Genomic DNA, 19,266 nt, shown 5'->3' on the forward strand with positions numbered 1-19,266 from the left:
GGCAATCAATGCTTTTATGGATCTGTTTGCTAACATATTATGACATGAGATAGTGGTTGGTAATGCTAGAGCTGAAAAAATGTTAAACTGAAAATGTTTTAAATGCTAAATAATACTAGTTTAAACTGAAATTATGAAAAAGAATTCTATTTAAATATAAAATGTAAAGCCAAAACTAGCAAGCACAGAACAAAATATTTAATCATAAAAATACAATCACTTTTTTCCATTCTGCCAATACTTATATAATGAGAAATGGAACATTAGCTTACTTTATCAAACTTTTGTTACATCTTAATTAAATCAATCCATCATACACCATTTTAATAACATAGCAAATTTAACGATCTTAGATCAGTTTTAATTCAGGTTATTTCTGCGCCCGTGTTAAAAATTCATATAATTTATAAATTAATTATATATAATTATATTATTACGCTTTAAGTTAGAAGGTCTACTGATGGCTATAAAGGTTTCATGATGTTAGTAGAAACCGCAGTTTGGAATTTCTCTCTTTGAACTACAACCATCAAAATGGTTCGGCCCAATTATCAACTACTAACTATACTAATCCTTTTAAGTATTGTCAATGACTCAATGGAATTTGAATATGAGTTCCTTTTGGAGGACGAAAGGATATTTTCGGATTGCGCGAATCCCCCGCCAGGATCCCAAAACATGAATGGCCTGTTTAACAATTTCTCCGATTCAACTTTTACTATGACTGAAAACGGAGTAAGCCATAGTGGGAATTTGACCACTTCCTGGCAAATCGAAAAAACGGATATCATTCAAGTAAATTCAAAAATTTAGGAAAATTCAAAGTTATTTTTAGTTTATTTTTTAGGGTGGAATAAGTCTTCAATATTTTCGAAGAGGATCTTGGGTACCGACCATACTAAATCTATCGCCAAAGAATATGTGTCAGTACATCTTCGATGAAAGGCAATATATATACACTTTTTGGTTTAAAAACGTAATCAATGTGGAGGAAATTAAGGAAAAATGTGTTAATACTCCAGGTGTAAGTGTTTGATTAGTGGTTACTATAATAATGATGAAATTATTGTTGTTCTTACAGACAGTACTTATAATGAAAACATTTTATTTCGATATCAAACTCGGCCTAGATGCTACCCTTAAGCCTGGTCGCTATAAGATTGAAGTCCTCTTAACTGCTGTTGATCGAAATGGCGTAGAGCGACCTAACAAGATTTGTGCTGCCATTCTAGGAGAGATGATTCAAATTAAGTAATAACTATAAAATATTAAAGAATATTAAGGTATCTCAACTTTATCATAAGAGAGTTGGACTTAATACATGGGACTGTTTGTAACAGAAACCTGTAATTGGCGATCTAAATCTTTATCATAAATTGGAAATATACTTTCACTAGGCTTTTCCTTTTTTCTTTCCTTTAATAAAATATATTTTCAAATATCTAAAAATCTTTAAAAAGAGGATTGCAGCCCTAGATTTGGATAATATCCAATGCCAATGTCCAGGGAATGTCCATTAGTTCCTATTCTTATACTATCACGGCGCTGGCATTGATTGCCATGTCACAAAATCATAATCAGTGTGCGTCTATATCTTTTTACGATACTAGACTTTATGGCATAGATACAACTTGCTGGGAACATCGTTTCCGATTTACGATAAAACCTTAAGACTTACGATATAAAACCGATTTGATCGAGTATAAAAGCAAAATCACGACCCATATGCAGGTTTAATTGTCGTATTGAAACTCAAGCACTCACGATAATGGTTCGTCTGGGTCTTTTGGAGATCCTTGTGATCCTTCTGGTCTGCAGTGCCTATAATCCCAGTTCTGCAATTCGATCGGCGCAACTTAGTGAGAAGCAATTGGAATGGATAACGAAATCGGGAGGAGTTAACTTCCAAAATCGTGTAATTAATGGCGAGGATGCGGAGTTGGGCGAGGCCAAGTACCAGATATCGCTGCAGGGAATGTTCGGCGGTCACATATGCGGTGGATGTATTATCGATGAACGACATGTCCTGACGGCGGCCCACTGTGTCTATGGATATAATCCCCCTTACCTGCGAGTGGCCACAGGAACGATTCGTTGGGCCGAACCGGATGCCATGTATTTCGTAGAGGAGTATTGGGTACACTGCAACTACAACAGTCCATCGTACTACAATGATATCGCTCTGATTCGGCTGAACGATACGATAAAGTTCAATGAGTACACTCAACCAGCAGAGCTGCCCTCTGCGCCGCTGGCCAATGGGACGCAATTGCTGCTCACGGGCTGGGGATCCACGGAACTGTGGGGCGATACCCCCGATGTGCTGCAGAAGGCGTACCTCACGCATGTGGATTACCCAACTTGCCAGGAGATGATGGACAACGATCCCCTGAATGGGCCTTGCCATGTCTGCACTCTGACGTCCGGTGGACAGGGAGCTTGTCACGGCGACTCCGGTGGTCCATTGACCTCAAATGGAGTGCTCTACGGACTAGTTAACTGGGGCTATCCCTGCGCCCTTGGATATCCCGATAGCCACGCCAGCGTTTACTATTATCGGGAATGGATCAGAAGCATGATCTCGGGACCTTGCAGCACCTGCCACTGCTACGCCAGCAACTATTAATGATGGTAAAGGAACACGTTTAAGTTGCTCGATCAACTTAGATACAAAAAATCGCCTAGGTAAGGTAATACTTTAACTAATTTGTTTAAATAAAAGTCAAAAGGCGGCAAACGCCGTGTAATAATAAGAATCAAAAGTTTGTTTTGCTATTTAGGTAATCAGGCATTATGAATCATAACATAATTTATTCTTTTCTTAATTTCGAACATAATAACTGGTTAAAAAATAAGAACCTCCTCTCCAAAAACCCTTTTAATAATAAGATTAAGCTTTTCTTTATTTCCTTCTGTTTAATGCAATTTTTTTAGTTTTTCTAACTAATTTTTTAGTTTTGTAAGTAAATTAGTAGTAACACAAGCTGTTGCCGCTGATCTTGCTGCGAATCCAGTCCAGATAATAGTAGACATTTGCCTGAACATCCGGAAATCCAACCCCGCACGGTCGACCCCAGTTCACCACGCCCACCAGACTGCCATTGCTCACCAGCGGACCACCGGAATCGCCGTGACAGGAACCTTCGCCCTCCCGCGAAAAGGTGCAGATGTGACCCACACCCATGCTGCTGGTCTGGTTGAAGATATCGTAGCACTCCTCGAAAGGAACGAATCCCAGGGTCAACTTCTGCAGATTCTCCACGGAGCTACCGTACGCTTCCTCGGCACCCCAACCCGTAAGGACGATCTCATCGCCGGAATGAACTGGTCTTGTAGGCAATGCAATGGGTTGGGTCAGCTCGTTGAAGGTAATGTTCTGGGTGAGCTTCACCAGGGCGATGTCGTTATGCATATAGGGCTGATCGTACATACAGTGCATGTGGATACTCTCGGTGTAATATACGGCTCCTGGCTCTGCCCATTTATTTGTTCCCGTAATCACGTTGACCAGCGCCGGAATATAGTTCTCCACACAGTGACCGGCGGTTATGATCCACTGCTCGTTCAAGATGGCACCACCGCAGTTATGGGAACCCACGATGGGTTGCAGAGAAACCTGATACGGGGCAAATCCAATCTCAGCCTCCTGACCACCCTTAATCCTACCCGATGGACCCCTAGAAATGGGTCCAACCAAGCGCTTAGACTCGCAGGGATTGGGTGGCTGCAGGAGCAGTAGAATCAGAGAGCTTAGGTAGAGCAGCTGCATCTCGAAGGTTTGGCCAAGTACTGAACACTAAAACTCAACTTGATGGCTAACAAAACTTTATTAACTTGTCCGGTCTTATCGAGGGCTATTTTATCGTGGCCTTATAAACTGGGCTCTTTTATGGGCAATGATAGCCACAGAACCCGGAACCTTTAGGCGTGGTAAGAGCCGAAGCCAGTGCATTTCGAGTTTCCACTCATGATATTGCGTATCCAATCCCGGTAGAATAATACACTGGCATGGACATCCTGAAAATATAATCAACATTTTGATGAATTTATGAAAAATGCAGTTTCCTAGTTTAATGGGAATTCTGCAAAAGTCTTCCGTAGCATTTCTTTATCTAAAGTGTTTTATTAATTCGCCCCCAAGGTTTTTTCTATTATTCTAAGATAACTTCCAGTAAGTTAAGTTTCAAGAAGATAATCAGATAGTTCCTTATCACTTACCGGAACTCCCGTAGCGCAGGGCCATCCCCAGTTGACCAGTCCGACAAGGTAACCATTGCTGATCAGTGGTCCGCCAGAGTCACCATTACAGGCACCCTCTCCCTGACGCGAAAACGTGCAAATGTGGCCCACATCGCAGTCATCATCGTTGCTCAACAATGCCTTACACTCCCTATGTGGGACATATTGAAGATACAGTACCTGCAGATCGATCGGACTGGCCCCCAAAGAACTGTTGATCCCCAACCAGTAAGGATCACCTCATCACCCGGCTGCATGGGAACCAATGGCAAAGGAATCGGCTGGGTGCGTTCGTCCCAGACAATCGGCTCAATTAGTTCCAGTAGGGCGATGTCATTATGCAACTCAGGGTTGTCGTAGTTGCAGTGGATGTGGATGGTTTTTATAAAATATCTGCCTCCCGGTCGGTTATACTGATTAGTGCCTGTGACAACTACCAGCCACTGGATATTGGCATTTTCCACGCAATGAGCAGCTGTCAGGACGAATTTCTCAGAGATGATAGCTCCGCCACAGGAATGGGCGCCAGAGATGCCTTGCAAGGATATCTGATACGGAGCAAAGCCATCGTCAGCCGCCTCGCCACCAATAATTCGTTGATCCTTAAAGAATCCTGCTTCTGAGGAGTTCCCTTTTACTCGTATGGCTGTGATGGAGGAGAATCCTGCAAGTGAAACTAAAATCGATATCAATCCCACTGCCGACATCTTGGTTCCAAGCCTGGTCAGCTAATGAATGTCTCCAATCTAAGACCCAGTCTGCCTTCTTGACCATTTATCGTAATCAGATAAAAATCAGTTTATGGCACGATTGGTGGAACCTTTGGCCAGCCATTTTGGCTTTATGATAGTTCAATCAAAACCGCGGAGGGTAAAACCAGACTAGTTCAGTCTGCGATTGCATTTCAGCCATGGCGTTTGTACGGTTCCTCCTTTTCTATAGTTACCTTTTTGGTTTATTCTGTGGTTACCTCTGGGCGGAGGAGCACTTCATTGTGGGTGGGCAGAATGCCGCTGAAGGAGATGCCCCCTATCAGGTCTCGTTGCAAACACTTTTGGGTAGTCACTTATGCGGTGGCGCCATCATTTCGGATCGTTGGATACTCACAGCGGGTCTTTGTGTCAAAGGTTATCCAGCCAGCAGACTTCAAGTGGCAACTGGAACAATTCGATATGCCCAACCAGGAGCCGTGTACTATCCGGAGGCCATTTATCTACACTGCAATTATGATACTCCCAAGTATCAGAATGATATTGGCCTGCTGTTCTTAAACGAGAGTATCAGCTTTAATGCCTTAACTCAGGCGGTTGCGCTACCAACTACCTCCTTTCCTCGAGGCAGTTCCGATCTAGTTTTCACCGGCTGGGGATCCCAGTCGGCGGCTGGAAGCTTACCATCCCAATTGCAACGCGTTCAGCAGCAACATCTCAGCAGTCAGGCATGCAAATCCATGCTAGTAGTCTACGAAGATCTGGAACTGGGTCCCTGCCACATTTGTGCCTATCGGCAGGCCAACATTGGAGCCTGTCACGGTGACTCTGGAGGTCCATTGGTTCATCAGGGTACTCTGGTGGGCGTACTAAACTTTTTCGTACCCTGTGCTCAGGGAGTGCCGGATGTGTTTATGGATGTCATGTACTACTACGACTGGATAAGACAAACGATGAGTGGCAATGGCAAGTGCCCGCAGGTCAATCAGCAGATAATAAATGGCTAAAAACCTAAAATTTTGGTTCGTCTTCATTTCATTCATGACAAGAGCCTTATTATTATATAAAATTTAGTATTTATCTCTTGTTATAGCTGCTCATTTGTCTACAATACGGGCAAACTTTCCAAAGATTCTAAAAAAACATAAAAATATTCGGATGCGTATTTATCCCATAAAACATCCTAGGACTTATCTTAAATAGTTGACTAAAGATATTTGCTTTCTTTTAGTAAATATTAAATGTGGACAATTTGAATGTTCCTGGAAGCAGAAGAAAATCTTGGCCAACGGCCAGAAGGCTGTGCAGACAGACAGCCGGAATGTCTGACGGTCTGATTCATCCTCCCGCCGTTTTCCGAATTCAGATTTCTGATTTATGTCGGAGACAGGGAAGTGTCGCACTGGCCACACGTGTCGCCCTGATCTAATTTGAAACAGGTAGACCCAGACAGCTATGGTCTTAGTCATGTTTTGAGTTGTTGAGAAAATTTTCGACACAAATCGCTCACCGCGCATGGAAATTCTGAAAATATATTTTGTGTTTGCCGCTCACCATTCAGCTACAAAAAAAAAGAATATTAAGCAGGAAAAACACTCAGTTGTGGGCTGTGTCTTGGCATTTTCGAAAAGATTTTCAGTTGCTGCATTGACTTGGACGTGTTCGGGTGCGGGTCTTGAATTTTCTTTTGGAATACGCGGCGTATACGCAATCCGTGATCTATATGTAGAGGCGTGTGTCGCTCATATTTTCTATATATATACCCGAAAAATATATAGCAAAGTGAAATTTCGCAACTTGTGCACAATCGAGTGGAAATTGTTCAGAAACAAGTGAAAATGCCAAAGTATGTGAAATATTGTCTCCAATAAAGGCAAATGCGCGGTGAAAGATATTTACGATATATCTACAAAGAGTGATGAATAATCCGGCCAAAAGTGTACGGCCAACAACTACAACTACACATCTTTAATAAATATAAATATATATATGCAAAAATATAATAGATTCTGAAAAAATTTGATGTTATGTGAATTTCTGGTTGAAATATTGCGTACAAGGCGTTGCCATTTTGTGATATATTTCGCCGATGAAAGGTCTCTTTTTCGCTGGATCCCAGCAGAAGAACCATTAAATGTTCAGCTGTGAGAACGTAAAGTGCATTTATATGTTGGGCGCCAGATGTTAACCCCGCCTCTGATCTTAATTTAGCCTCGATTGTATGCTCCGGCGCACCTGCGGTATTTTCGGGAATCGGGCTACTTGATTTTTCCAAATGATTTTATTAAGTTTTTCTGACAAATTTCGCGTGATTTCAATAGAAGAAGTAAATTTTCTGGGCACCCTTTAGTAGTTTGCCGCAAGGTCCTTGGATCTTCTCGTCGCAGGGTGGTTGTACAGGTGCCGTAGTAGTAGTAGTTGCTGCTTCTGTGGTGGTGTCCGTCCAGTAAGGATACGAAGTAGTCGAATCTTGGCTCCAATCAGATGTGGTGGCCATGCCTGCTAAGGCACACACAAGAGCAATGATCGCTAGGAACTTCATCTTTGTAGAATTTACTTCAAACTAATAAATCGATGATATATATTCGTCAAATTTATACTATTCATATTGTTTGCTTTGAATTGTTTAATAAAACATCTGCTCTATTATAATTAAAAGATGAATTACTTCTACAAATATTTATTTTGATAATTATTTTGCCAAATTTAAGTATTTACTAAAAATTTTTGAAAATATAAAACCAGCTTTGCAAACTTTAACCAATATGCTCATATTTTTGTTTTTTATTCCTCTTTGGATCCCGCAGAGCTATTGTTAATTGTATGCCATTCATTTTCAAAGAAAAGTATCTAAGCAGCGAGGCCTGAGAATTGGGAAAGCAAAAAAAGCGCTGGCACGTGAAATTACTTGTCGGCAACGGGGCGAATGCGCAACAAAAAATATTAACAGCCAAAGCAGCTGTTGGATAAATTCAAACACCGTGAATAATGATAACCAATACAAATAAAATTTGTTTTAAAGCACACGCGCTACGCGTCTAAAATCTACATCGAAATGAATTGGTTAATTAAATTAGGGGAATTTTCGGGAGAGTTTCTCTGGATGAGGCAGCGGATTTTAAATTATTTACTAAATGCTTTTGATTCTTTATAATTTTCTTATTTTATTAGCATTTATGAAAATACCTAATCAAATACTCTTCTTGCAGTTTACATTTTTGTAAACCATTTCCATTGGGTAAACATCAAGTATCTTAACATTACTCATTAAAAACAAAACAAGCCCCTATCATGGTTTTTTATTGTTATTCAGTAACTTCAGACTTCAAAGTTCTAAGAATGTATGATTATAACGGAAATGCTTTTATGGGTTTTTTGGAACATTTTTTAATTTCTGATTATCTGCCCATATAGATTTAAAGAATGTTTTTAACATAAAGAAAAAAGATCACTGCCAATTGCCTGAATTAAGCTATATTTTATGGCCGTATCAGAGCTGTTAAATCACGTAATCAAAACAAAATTTACGATATATTTATCGGTCTCTTGCTGAGTTTTATCTAGAAACATACATAAACTTAGAGAGTTTTCCGACCTCAGCTAAATAAAATCAAGGAATTTATGACAGCTGATTTTGGGCAGAGCAAGTTAGTCATCTCTTCTAAGACTAAACAACCGGCACTAGTATCTAGTATCTACATACATATGCTTTTGATTTAAGAGTTTTATGCGTTCGCCTATCTTCGCCGATTAAACATATTTTATTCGCGACTCGTGAGTCAACTGGCGGGGGAACACGGAATGCGGAATGTACTTGGGGCGACCGCCAGTGATGGCCACAAGCGAATCATTTTCGCAGGAGCCACTTTCAATTGTGGCCAGCAACAGAGAAAACTGAAAAACTAAAAAAAATAAATTTAAAACACAAAAGACCACAACCAGTTCTATGAATAGAATAACAACAAAATCAGCTGCGCGTCGAAAATCACATTTGCGATGAGTAGAGAGGGAGGGGGAAAAGATTTGGTGGGTTGGGGATCGGGGGACCTTATAGTGGCGTCGCCAAAAACCTGCCAAACAGAGTCAAGAGTGCAGTCGACGTCGACGTCAAGTCAACGTCACATGCAATACCAAAAACACAACACAAAACATAAAGCAAAATAAATATTGAACAAATTATGTATTGAAGACGTTGCACAGTCGAGGATGGTTGGTTAGAGTCTTGTTAGAAATGAAATTGGAAAGGAGTTATGAAATTTATAAACATTTTTGTGAGTGTAGAATGTAAAAGTTTTTAAACCACAATAATATTCTAAAATGTGACACATTCAAAAAATTTTAAGTATTTATCGTTGTGTGTTTTGGCTTGGGAAAGGCTTCTAAGTGATTCATAAAAATATGACAAGTATAAGAATTTCATATACTATGTCACCATAAGGTTATGAACAAAACCCATAAGTCATTATAATTATAAAAAAAAAATAAGAGATATAACAACTGAAAGACTTTTCTTTCAAACACCAAAACGGAGTTTTTTAAGCAGATCATCATCTCCACTATCTAACCATCCTAGGCTGTATGATTTATCTGAGAATATAATAATAAAGAAATTGAGAAATAAGCGGCGAGCATTTGGCTGCATAAAAACTTAGAGCAAGGAGGCGCACCCAACTCAGTCGAGTTGAGAAATTGTCGCGGCCAGTACGAATACGAGTACCAAAGGAATCGAAAGCAGCGCGCTCAGTTCGTGTATATATTTTCAAAATTCTGAAATTTGTTTACGAAAAAGAAGGGCTCCTCCACGTTTGTTTGTGTTGTGTTTTAAAGAGAAAAGAATAAACGTGCCTGGCACATAAAAAATTGTGTAATTAGCGGGCAATCAAGTGATCAGTATTAAGCACCCACTGAAGTATTAAGACTTGAGATCATTCAACAGCTAAACCCATCGATATGGCGTCCCGAAAAGTGAGTTTGGATGTAATGATGCATCTGATATGAACCTGAACCCTTATCTGATCAACGGCGATCGTTGCATTTCACCCACATACACGATTTTCCATTTTGCTGGTTTTTATATTTACGTTATATTTACGACGAAAATGGAGGACATGTGGTTTTCATTACCTTTTCATAAAAACAAAATATTTGTCAATTTATTTTTAGTCAAACAAGCGGGCCAATTTCGCTCACTTGCGCCTTCGGCGTGTAAATGTTGGGTGTAATTTTAGTTTCAAATAAATTCAAATTAATTAAAATGGAAGTGAAAATTTATTTAGCATTTCATTGGCGGCGCTCGGCGACGCTGATTCATGCGATTTTCCCCCCCAACGAGCCAAGTGGCGCCTCACGTAGTCGCCGTTTTTGGACCGATACGAAAAACATTTATTTCCATAAAAGGGTATACTCAGGCTAGATGAACTTACTCTATATGGTCAGGAATCCAAAGTAGTACTCCCTTGAGGAATGTGATGAAGGATGGGGTTTCCAAAACTCCTACGGCTGGGCTATCTAACTAAATCCAAAGGATTAAATTTAAGAAATTTTTTCATTTTAATCCAAAATATTTATTACTTCATTCAAAAAAATTATTTATTTATAGAAGAAATACAATTTTTGTCCGCAAGGTCCACTTCCTCCGCATGGGGGTTTTCCAGTTGTTGCAGATTCAGTTGTTGTTGTGGTTGTCGATGTTGTGGAGGTGGCAAAGGCAGCCACAGCCAAGGCACACACAATCATGAGGATAGCAAAGAACTTCATTTTGTTAATTTTCTATGGAAACTGATAGTTATTTTCGTTAAGTTTCACCCTTTTATATATTTTTACTGCAAGTTTTATTGACACAAATGCCCAAACTTTTAAACTTTTGCTTAGAAAGAATAAAGTAAATTAAACAGTTGAGCAAATAGTCTAGTTATTTTATAAAAGCTTTATTTATTTGTCTCATTACACGTGCGAAATATTTATTTGTAGGGGTAAATTTAAGAAACAATTTTGTCCATTATATTGAAAAACGTGTATTGGTTAATATATAACTTTAATTTACTCTGTTAAAAACTAAGGCGAAGCAAAGAAACACCTAATCAAATAAAAACAATAGCTTTTTAACTGTCTCTTCTGATTTGTTAAGCTTCATTTTTACTACACCGATACATAATAAACATTTGAATATTTAAATATTTTAAAAATAAAAACTTTAAAAACTTTATAAATATATATGATTTTTGGAAGGTTGTACTCCGAAAACTTTTTGTTTTATATAAATTTCTAATTTAATGAAAGCAGCTTAAAACATGATCAGCTTTTTCATACAAAAAGATTGCAAAATTCATTTAGTAGAAAAAGTAAAGTTTCTTGCCGCAAGGGCTACCAGCTCCGGCCACACAAGGTGGCAATAGGGGAGGGGCTTGTCCGCAGGGTCCTTGGGGTCCGCTTCCACATGGAGGTTGTGCTGGAGGAGCTGCTGTAGTGGCAGAGGTAGGTGCAGAGGTAGAGGTAGTTGAAGAGTCATAGTCCCCGTCCATAGATGTTGTGGCTGTTCCTGTGGGTGTTGTGGTTGTTGTTGCGCCCCCAATTCCTGCTATGGCGCACAGAACGAAAATAATAGCGAAGAACTTCATATTGGTAACTTCCTAAGAAAACTGATAGTATATGTTAGTCAATTTTAGACTTTTATACATTTTTACCCATGAGATTTATTGACTCAGATGCCTAAACATTGATTTAGAATCCAACAAATTAAACAAAAATTAAACACTTGAACAAATAGTCTAGTTGCTTTGCAAAAACTATATTTGTTTGTCCTCAGTAAGGGTGCAAAATACTTGCTTGTATTTTTAGACTCGTAAAATTGAGTAACACATTTTATATATAATTTATATAAAATATAATACAAGTATTAGCAATCGATTAACAACTTAGTATTCCTTAAATTATATTAGTTTAATGTATTTTTTAAGTATTTGATAATTTGAAGTGCAACTTTATAAAGACAGTGACCACCGTGTTATTTCCTTGATTTCTAAAAACTTGACAAGCTTAAGATTTGTTTTCAATATTTTATTTTTCGGTAAAAATTTCAGAATTTATTTAGTAGAAAAAGTAAAGCTTCTTGGCGCAAGGGCCACCAGCACCGGCCGCACAAGGTGGCAGTGGGGGAGGAACTTGTCCGCAGGGTCCTTGAGGTCCGCTTCCACATGGAGGTTGAGCCGGAGGAGCTGCTGTGGTAGGAGCAGAGGTGGTAGTGGTAGTAGTAGTTTCATCATAATCAGATTCCGCAAAGGTGGATGCGGACGCAAATCCTGCAATAGCGCACAGAAGGAAAAGGATGGCAAAGAACTTCATATTGGTATCTCTGAATGGAAAGTGATAATTTGGTAACAAAATTGCTCAGTTTTATACCTAATATTTTTGGCAAGTCAAATATTGATACAAATGCAAGAGATTTCTGCTAACAAAATCGCAAGAATAAATAAAAAAGAATTAAGCAAATAATAGAGAACATATTATATGGTCTCTAGAGTCATGGAAAAGTTTGTTCCGCTGTTTGCCTAGAAACGTGTTAGTTCTATATTTAGAGCAATGCGTTAATTAAATCGAGTTTGGAATATTAAGCCCATATAGGGAAGGATCTTGAGAGCTCCCTTGGGGAATTTCGAGGATTTTGTTTGTCGAAAAAATAAGCATTACCCACTCACCGGGCATCGATCTGCCATCGATCATCGTATTCACATAGAGCTACTCGTTTTGACTTTGACTCATTTGGCTAAAATTAACGATTCCTAACCATATCGAGAAGGTCGCTGATTGTCAGCCACATTTGCTTGGCTCATTCACTTGTCTGGCCGTCGGCGTGCATTTGTGTCTGCCTTTCGTTTTTGCATTTGATCAGGCGGAAAAAAGGGGGAGTGGAATTAAAAAGGCATTGCCAAAAGCAATCCACAAATATGCCAAATATTTACCAGAATTATTTGCTCTTCCCCGGCTTGTGAATCATTTCTTTTGCTTGCATTCCGTTTTGGTTTTCTGTTTTTAAAAAAGGGTCGGGATCTGAAGATTTTGAGGGCTTGGTCACATATTTGTTTCAATGTCATACTTTTCTTATTTTTTCTTGATAAAAACAAGTTTTTTTTTGTTTGTTATCAAATAGCAAACGGGTTAAATTAATCGTGCGATTCGATGACACGTTTATTAGTCATTGTATTTTTTTAAAATGCACATCATCATAATACTGATGAATAACGTTTTTAAGAGTTACTTTTAATTTTATTGCAATTGTTAGTTTCATGGAAGGGTTCTTAGACTAATACTCGTACTTTTTTGGAGATCTTAAAATGTATGTTTGTTTTGTTAAAAAACCCATATAAACGACTAATAAAGTTTATCTATAAACTCCATGACTTATATTTGATATCTGATAAAGAAATATATTTAAAAATCATTGGGACGAATTTTTTTGTCATAAAAAATAGTTAAAAGTAAAAAAGCTTTTTTGGCTTACCACTCTTAGAAAAAGCGTTAGTATTTCTTAAGCGTCGTTCAAAGCTTAGTGCATACTTTGGGGCTCAACGAAAAATCTCATAAAGTACTTAATAATTTAAAAACAATATTTAACTTTACGTTCTCCCACTGAACTTAAATCTCATGTTGAATGTATTAACAAAAAACGGGTTTTCTTCTACGCATGAACTTCGTGCTCAGAGAGCGCCAAACATTGTAAGCGCGAGAGAGCGGTAAACAAACTTGACAGCTGAACACAAAAAAAAAACAAAAACTAAGCCAGAGAGCCAAAAAGAGAGACAAACAAGCAGAGAGATTGAGAGAGAGCAGCTGAACAACAACAAACCGGCCGCATAATGTACAGCGATCGAGAGAGAGAGCGAGCCAGAGAGATGGCTGAGACAGAGAGGGCGATAGCAAATGCGAATGCCGGCGAATGTCGACAAAATAAAAATTTATTTAACGGTGGTACGCGCAAGAGTAACAACGCTGACGGTCCCGGCAAATCGACAAATATAACGCACGGCGGTGAATTGGTGCAAAACGCGAATTATACAAACGGTCAAACGACGCAGGCGACCATATTCCTCAGCAACAACAATAACCACTACAACAGCAATAACAATAGTCACGGCAGAAAGAACCCGCCAAATTCGCATCAAAATCAGCAAAACGCGTGTGTTTATACAACCAACAATAATATCAACAGCAGCAACAATTTGGAGCAGAATTTTAGCAACTTAAATTTCTACGCCCAACAGCCAGCCGCATACTACGACGTTTGCCATCAACAGGTGTGTGTGAGTGTGTAAAGGGACTGAAGGAGTGTGCGTGAGCTATAGGCCAACTTCACTAAGTTGAACTTCTTAGAAAAAAAAATCAATATTAAGTAGAATTTAATTTAGCGAGAAATTGTATATTTTTCCTAATAACTTCAAAGAAGTTTATTTTAAAGATCTAACAAAAAGTAAATTTCAGGGTTAAAGGAAAAGTGTAGTTTGAAGAGTATTTAATTTGTTTGTAAGGACTTACAGTTTATTGTCTTATATTTCTCCATTATATTAGTAAAGCAATAGTAATAATATTTAATTTTTAAAATATAAATAAGGAATAACAACTTTGGTTCTCTATAAATTTATTTAATTTCAAGTTATAAAATTCTCTAATTAAACTCAAATTTTGAAGCCACAAACTTGTTTTTAAATAATAATAACCACCTTTTTATGGTTTGCACTTAATATGCTTTTAGAGATTTTGTTTTAATATTAGTAAAATTTTACCTTCATAAATTTGTACTGTAGTTTACTCAAGCCCTTTTTTAATTGCTGCAGTTCACGTTGCGTTTTGTCGCGGCATTTCGCAATTAATGAAAATGTTAATGAACTTCACACGCTGCGCACTCGAGCACTCCGCACCAATTTCTTTTCCTGGCCATATTCCCATGCTGGCCAGGCCCAGACGATTGATAGAGGGAGGGCTGAGGGGGCTCTATTTCTATATTTCTGTTGGTTTTTTTGGGACGTCTACGGTTTTTGTTGTTGCTCTGTGCTTTTGTGTTTGTGTGTGGCACGCGAACTCCGTTTTACTCCCTTGTCCGTCGTCTTCTGATCACTCCGCTTTGTGCTCCTCTTTCGCGGGCATTTCTGTCTGTATACCCTTTTCGGGAACTTTTCGGGCAAGTTGGTAAACAATGAATTAGGCGGAGTTACCTGGGAACTTGTTTCGCCGGTTAAAAGATAAGGCCGACTCACATGTTTGAAAAAATACGGAGTTTTTCAACTTGAACCGCTAAAAAATTCATTTACATATTTTCGATATTACTTGGCCATTAATTAAAAACGGAATCTTAATAAAATTAAACCAATTTAATCTTTAAAGTTAAAAAAAAGTCAAAATTCATAGATTTTGTTTTCATTAAGCTTTAAAGAAACTTGATTTTAGGTAATCAAAATATGTAAAGTTTATTTTTTAAACCTTAGAGTTTTGAAAGTTTTAAATAAAAGCCAAATAATTTAATCATTCTTCGCCTAAAAAGCGTATTCAAATGTCGCCTGCACTTGATATTTCATTGATTCTTCTTGACTGCCACTTGGCTATGGGACATGTGTGGAAAGTGGACAGTCCACTCCACTCCACCGATACGACACTGAAGTTCTGCTTGGCTAGCCCATACGAAACTGGAACAAGTCTTGGCCTACGCCACACCTTGTGTGATCTGATCGGATCCCGTAGCCATTCGAATCAATTTGCTCTTTTGCACCAGGAGTATGGAGTTGACGGTTTTTGATGGAGATCGTTTTTTGCATAGTTGCTAAGTGATTTTCGAAGTAACGACATCCCACACACACACCGACATTAAGACACTCATATACCGGGACACACCCATCTAAACCATATGTAAACCAACCGGCTAACTTGATCTCTGCGTAATTGTTAACCCACAGACGAACGACTACTATCAATCCCGACAGGAGGGCCAGCAGGCGGAACAGTACGAGGAGAATTTCGACGAGGACATGGAGGCTGAACGCGATCTAGCCGAGGATGCGCAGTGGAAGAAGATCCAACAGAACACCTTCACCCGATGGGCCAATGAGCATCTGAAGACGATCGATCGGTCGATCAACAACCTGGAGACGGATCTGTCCGATGGCCTCCGACTGATCGCTCTGATCGAGGTGCTGTCCCAGAAGCGTATGCCCAAGTACAACAAACGCCCAACATTCCGCAGCCAGAAACTGGAAAACGTCTCGGTGGCCCTGAAATTCCTTCAGGATGAGGGTATCAAAATCGTTAACATTGGTAAGTAACACATATGTCTGTATACATATATTTGAAATTCCCAGAATTCTCGGATTATCTTAAAGCACAGCATTAGGGTTGGGTCTCACGTATCTCTGTCTAATAGTTTTAGCAACCACACAATTGTGGTCGTGAATCAACTTTATGAATTAATTAGAAGCGCTCGCATCGTTGGCCATCGAAAATGATTCCATTGAAAATTGCATAATTTGCTCTTTTGAGTGAGGGAGATAAGTCAACTGAAGATGCGCCGCCAACGCTTAAAGAGTCTCGGGTTTAACACCCAGATCCTCTGCCCGCTGCATGCCGCACGGTCCCATGCGGTTTTGTTGTATTATTTATTCGAAATTTGTGCCTTTAACGAATCGCTTCCAGACTACAAAACAAAATGATGTCATTGCCGCTTTTATTCAAAGCGCCAGCTTCAATGCGAGTTTTACTTTCATTTGTATTTATATGCATAATTCAAGATTGTATTCAGCAATTTGCAGTACCTGCACAGTACTCAGTTGATTAGCCTTAAAAAGGGTATATTGGGCTAGTGGGAAGTTTTAAACATACATTTGTTTGACTGATAGATCATATCTACTAAGGGGCATAGAACAACTTAATATGACTGAAATATACTTACTTCTATCACAACATAAGCTGATTTATCCCGATTACGTTGATGGGATTAAGACATATACTTTTATATTAAAGCTATCATATCACATTTTCACTATACCTTTAGACAAGAGAGCACCAGCGAAGCGTGGACAATTTGGAAGGTTAATTTCATTAGAGCACTATCGCTTTCAGAGACCATTTCCATTGCCAAATCACGAGCGTAACAGAACCCGATATCAATGGCCAACTAACTGCATCATGCTAATTTGTTTTATTGAAAACTATACAGATGAAGCATGTGATACGGTGTTCTATGACTCACAATCGTGGCCTTAACTCAAGCATCAGTCGGTCTGTGGATGATTATCCAGGGTTTTACATTTCATTCACAATGTAATCAGTTTACCCTGTACGCTTTTCCAGTGACCCCGTGACGTTATTGATAAGACTTGTCGGTCTTAGAATGCTTTAAAAAAATTATTTAATCGTTCGGTAGGTTCGTTACTACCCCTACTGCTACTATATAAAACAGATAAACAACTTCAGTATCTAAATGTTCCAGAAAACCGGCTATTTGTCAATAATTGACAGCTAGGTAAATAATGTTTACAGATATGTTTGTACACATTTATTATCAGCCCAAAAGGAGGGGAGCTGACTTTAAAATGTAGATACGAAAAAATGAAAGCTAAACAAGCGCGTTCGTTCACTGAAAGCTAAGTAAATGCAATTTTGAGACCAATATAAATTGAGTTTCTGTTAACGTTTATTTTTTGATTGGCAGTACAATCGCAAGTTATTTGTTGTATGTATTTTTAAAGCTATCAGCACTTTCGTTTTCTTGCGATAAAAAATATCATCCATTCTGGACTTGGGTTAGCGATAAGGCGCTTTCATATCTACCACTCGAAATTTTTAAGAGCTAGAAACTCAAATTTCGCAATTTAAATTCGGTTTTTGCTTAAAAAAGTATTGGCAAGGAGGTAGGATGATTCATTTATTTACTCAGTTTGAATCTTTTTAATCAGCTTAGTCATTAACTTAATATGGTTAAATGACATTTTTCACGGGAATGCAAACATTAATTGCTTGTTTAATTTGGCAAACATTCCAAAAAATAAAAACAGATAACGCATTTCGGCAATTATCGTTGCACAAATAGGAAAAATTTATAAGAAAAGATTGTTAATTAATTTAACGAGCCGCACCTCTTCCTGTTTTCCAATTTTTGTGGTTTCAATCAATTTGAAATTGGTACAGTGAAAGCTTCCGAGTGAAATTTCAGTTCTCAGTGTTCGAAGAGATTAGCAGACCAGCATTTTGGGTTCCCACTGTATGGCCAGAGATCATTTCTGTTCGGTTATATTTCCTTCCCTAGCATTTTTTCTTCTTTTGTGCTGTCAATTGAATTAGCGCGAAATTTCGTGAAGTTATGTGTGTGTCGGACTTGTGTGCCGAAAAACCACGCAGCTGCTGGCTCAAGAGCTTGTCTCTACGTCCAGATACCCGGCTCCAAGTGGGTTTGTAGATTTCCATGGAGCGCCGCTGGTTCGTATCTACAAATGTTTGTGCTAAAAAGTCCACAAAAAAACAATAATAAAGCCTCTCGGGCGGTCGCAATAAAATGCAAACAAAAAAACAACAACAAAATAAACAAATAAAAATAACAAAATTAAAAGTACAAAGCAGAGGGAAGAACAAACCTAATACGTGCTGTGTAGAGTAGAGATAAAGTCGCTCAGTTGACTCTCCATGACATCATCTGGTTTTTGGGATTTGGGTAGAAATAAACTTTTTGCCTGGAGTTTTTAGAAAACCAAAAAACTTTCAGTTTCCAACAGAAGCAAACCTAATGGTGTTCCTATAGTGTAAGACTCAATTTGTCACAGCCAATTGATTGTTATTGATGACGCCATCATCATCACCCAAACATCATTAAAATCATCTATGGAGGGCGTCGAAGATTTTTCCAGGCGATGAGTCAAGCACATGAATGCATATTTCATTTAATGGAAGCCTCTTGATCATCCATTTGACCCAATTTCATTTCTCTTGTGTGCTTGTTAATAATTTGTTCAAATTTTTATGTGATTTTGCCCATGATGTGTTGATTACCAAAGAGGCAAGAATCTAATTGAAATGTTTATGTTGTAATGACGCTTAAAAATTTCATTTCTAAAGCTTAGCTTAAGATTAACTTCATGGCAAACTCATTCGGTTAAAGTCCACTTTTATCAATATTTTTTTTAGAATTCCCCATAATATGTTTGCCTAACATTCTTGATAAATAAGTCAGGAATGTTGTTTTGGTTCGTCTTAACAGCTTCCGTTTCCCAAGTTATTTTTTTTAGCTAAACTTCGGATGTTGAATCATCTTAAAGTAAGGAAATATGCAAAGCCCACACTATCA

At 38.5% G+C, this 19,266-nt stretch overlaps 9 protein-coding genes across 13 annotated transcripts in view; 4 read left to right on the forward strand and 5 right to left on the reverse strand.

Annotated features, from left to right (window-relative positions):
• Positions 1-519: 519 nt before the first annotated feature.
• LOC108117093 lies at positions 520-1,405 on the forward strand. 2 transcript variants are annotated; one of them, XM_017229292.2, is made up of 3 exons: positions 520-795; positions 848-1,024; positions 1,082-1,405. In XM_017229292.2, the coding sequence occupies exons 1-3, from the start codon at positions 535-537 to the stop codon at positions 1,253-1,255; spliced, it is 612 nt and encodes a 203-aa protein (XP_017084781.2). In that variant the 5' UTR covers positions 520-534; the 3' UTR covers positions 1,256-1,405. The 2 variants fall into 2 exon arrangements, with proteins under 2 accessions (XP_017084781.2, XP_041675457.1); XM_041819523.1 differs by having other exon boundaries at positions 1,086-1,110.
• A 336-nt stretch (positions 1,406-1,741) lies between these two features.
• Positions 1,742-2,762, forward strand: LOC108117035 (chymotrypsin-2). The gene has a single exon (XM_017229204.2). The coding sequence runs from the start codon at positions 1,769-1,771 to the stop codon at positions 2,624-2,626; it is 858 nt and encodes a 285-aa protein (XP_017084693.1). The 5' UTR covers positions 1,742-1,768; the 3' UTR covers positions 2,627-2,762.
• Positions 2,763-2,775: 13 nt separating this feature from the next.
• LOC108117036 (chymotrypsin-2) lies at positions 2,776-3,784 on the reverse strand. Its single transcript, XM_017229205.2, has one exon. The coding sequence runs from the start codon at positions 3,767-3,769 to the stop codon at positions 2,969-2,971; it is 801 nt and encodes a 266-aa protein (XP_017084694.1). The 5' UTR covers positions 3,770-3,784; the 3' UTR covers positions 2,776-2,968.
• Positions 3,785-3,811: 27 nt separating this feature from the next.
• LOC108117069 (chymotrypsin-2) lies at positions 3,812-4,946 on the reverse strand. The gene is given in 3 exon segments (XM_017229242.2): positions 3,812-4,017; positions 4,219-4,439; positions 4,442-4,946. Coding segments are annotated over 3 exon segments (822 nt in total). The 3' UTR covers positions 3,812-3,921.
• A 198-nt stretch (positions 4,947-5,144) lies between these two features.
• On the forward strand, positions 5,145-5,961 carry LOC108117081 (chymotrypsin-2). Its single transcript, XM_017229254.2, has one exon. It carries the CDS (start codon positions 5,150-5,152, stop codon positions 5,954-5,956), a length of 807 nt encoding a protein of 268 aa, XP_017084743.1. The 5' UTR covers positions 5,145-5,149; the 3' UTR covers positions 5,957-5,961.
• Positions 5,962-7,263: 1,302 nt separating this feature from the next.
• LOC108117021 lies at positions 7,264-7,491 on the reverse strand. Its single transcript, XM_017229189.1, has one exon. The coding sequence runs from the start codon at positions 7,489-7,491 to the stop codon at positions 7,264-7,266; it is 228 nt and encodes a 75-aa protein (XP_017084678.1).
• A 2,393-nt stretch (positions 7,492-9,884) lies between these two features.
• Positions 9,885-19,266, forward strand: part of LOC108117130 (filamin-A) — a 33,126-nt gene continuing 23,744 nt past the window's right edge. For 2 of the 3 annotated variants that reach the window (XM_041819527.1, XM_041819528.1), the window contains exons 1-2: positions 13,660-14,239; positions 15,890-16,247. In XM_041819527.1, coding sequence (XP_041675461.1) covers positions 13,802-14,239; positions 15,890-16,247 — 796 coding nt within the window. In that variant the 5' untranslated portion in view covers positions 13,660-13,801. Of the gene's footprint in view, positions 9,915-13,659; positions 14,240-15,889; positions 16,248-19,266 lie in introns of those variants that run through there. The other variant, XM_041819529.1, reaches the window with a different exon arrangement.
• Positions 11,241-11,572, reverse strand: LOC108117016 (salivary glue protein Sgs-3-like). The gene has a single exon (XM_017229184.2). It carries the CDS (start codon positions 11,564-11,566, stop codon positions 11,279-11,281), a length of 288 nt encoding a protein of 95 aa, XP_017084673.1. The 5' UTR covers positions 11,567-11,572; the 3' UTR covers positions 11,241-11,278.
• Positions 12,036-12,352, reverse strand: LOC108117133. Of its 2 annotated transcripts, XM_017229381.2 has the most exons (2): positions 12,111-12,352; positions 12,036-12,056 (listed from the first exon to the last, which is right to left on the reverse strand). In XM_017229381.2, the coding sequence occupies exons 1-2, from the start codon at positions 12,288-12,290 to the stop codon at positions 12,036-12,038; spliced, it is 201 nt and encodes a 66-aa protein (XP_017084870.2). In that variant the 5' UTR covers positions 12,291-12,352. The 2 variants fall into 2 exon arrangements, with proteins under 2 accessions (XP_017084870.2, XP_017084869.2); XM_017229380.2 differs by having other exon boundaries at positions 12,036-12,352.

This window comes from Drosophila eugracilis, unplaced genomic scaffold, assembly GCF_018153835.1.
Source record: "Drosophila eugracilis isolate 14026-0451.02 unplaced genomic scaffold, ASM1815383v1 contig_75, whole genome shotgun sequence".
NCBI lineage: Eukaryota > Metazoa > Arthropoda > Insecta > Diptera > Drosophilidae > Drosophila > Drosophila eugracilis.

What these genes read in the sequence shown, in the direction of transcription:
- LOC108117093 (XM_017229292.2), top strand. Translation starts at nt 535, where the DNA reads ATGGTTCGGCCCAATTATCAACTACTAACTATACTAATCCTTTTAAGT. An exon ending in AAAAAACGGATATCATTCAA is followed by an intron (nt 796 to 847) that starts GTAAATTCAAAA and finishes TTTATTTTTTAG; the next exon opens with GGTGGAATAAGTCTTCAATA. An exon ending in AATGTGTTAATACTCCAGGT is followed by an intron (nt 1,025 to 1,081) that starts GTAAGTGTTTGA and finishes TTGTTCTTACAG; the next exon opens with ACAGTACTTATAATGAAAAC.
- LOC108117035 (XM_017229204.2), top strand. Translation starts at nt 1,769, where the DNA reads ATGGTTCGTCTGGGTCTTTTGGAGATCCTTGTGATCCTTCTGGTCTGC.
- LOC108117036 (XM_017229205.2), bottom strand. Translation starts at nt 3,769, where the DNA reads ATGCAGCTGCTCTACCTAAGCTCTCTGATTCTACTGCTCCTGCAGCCA.
- LOC108117081 (XM_017229254.2), top strand. Translation starts at nt 5,150, where the DNA reads ATGGCGTTTGTACGGTTCCTCCTTTTCTATAGTTACCTTTTTGGTTTA.
- LOC108117021 (XM_017229189.1), bottom strand. Translation starts at nt 7,491, where the DNA reads ATGAAGTTCCTAGCGATCATTGCTCTTGTGTGTGCCTTAGCAGGCATG.
- LOC108117016 (XM_017229184.2), bottom strand. Translation starts at nt 11,566, where the DNA reads ATGAAGTTCTTCGCTATTATTTTCGTTCTGTGCGCCATAGCAGGAATT.
- LOC108117133 (XM_017229380.2), bottom strand. Translation starts at nt 12,290, where the DNA reads ATGAAGTTCTTTGCCATCCTTTTCCTTCTGTGCGCTATTGCAGGATTT.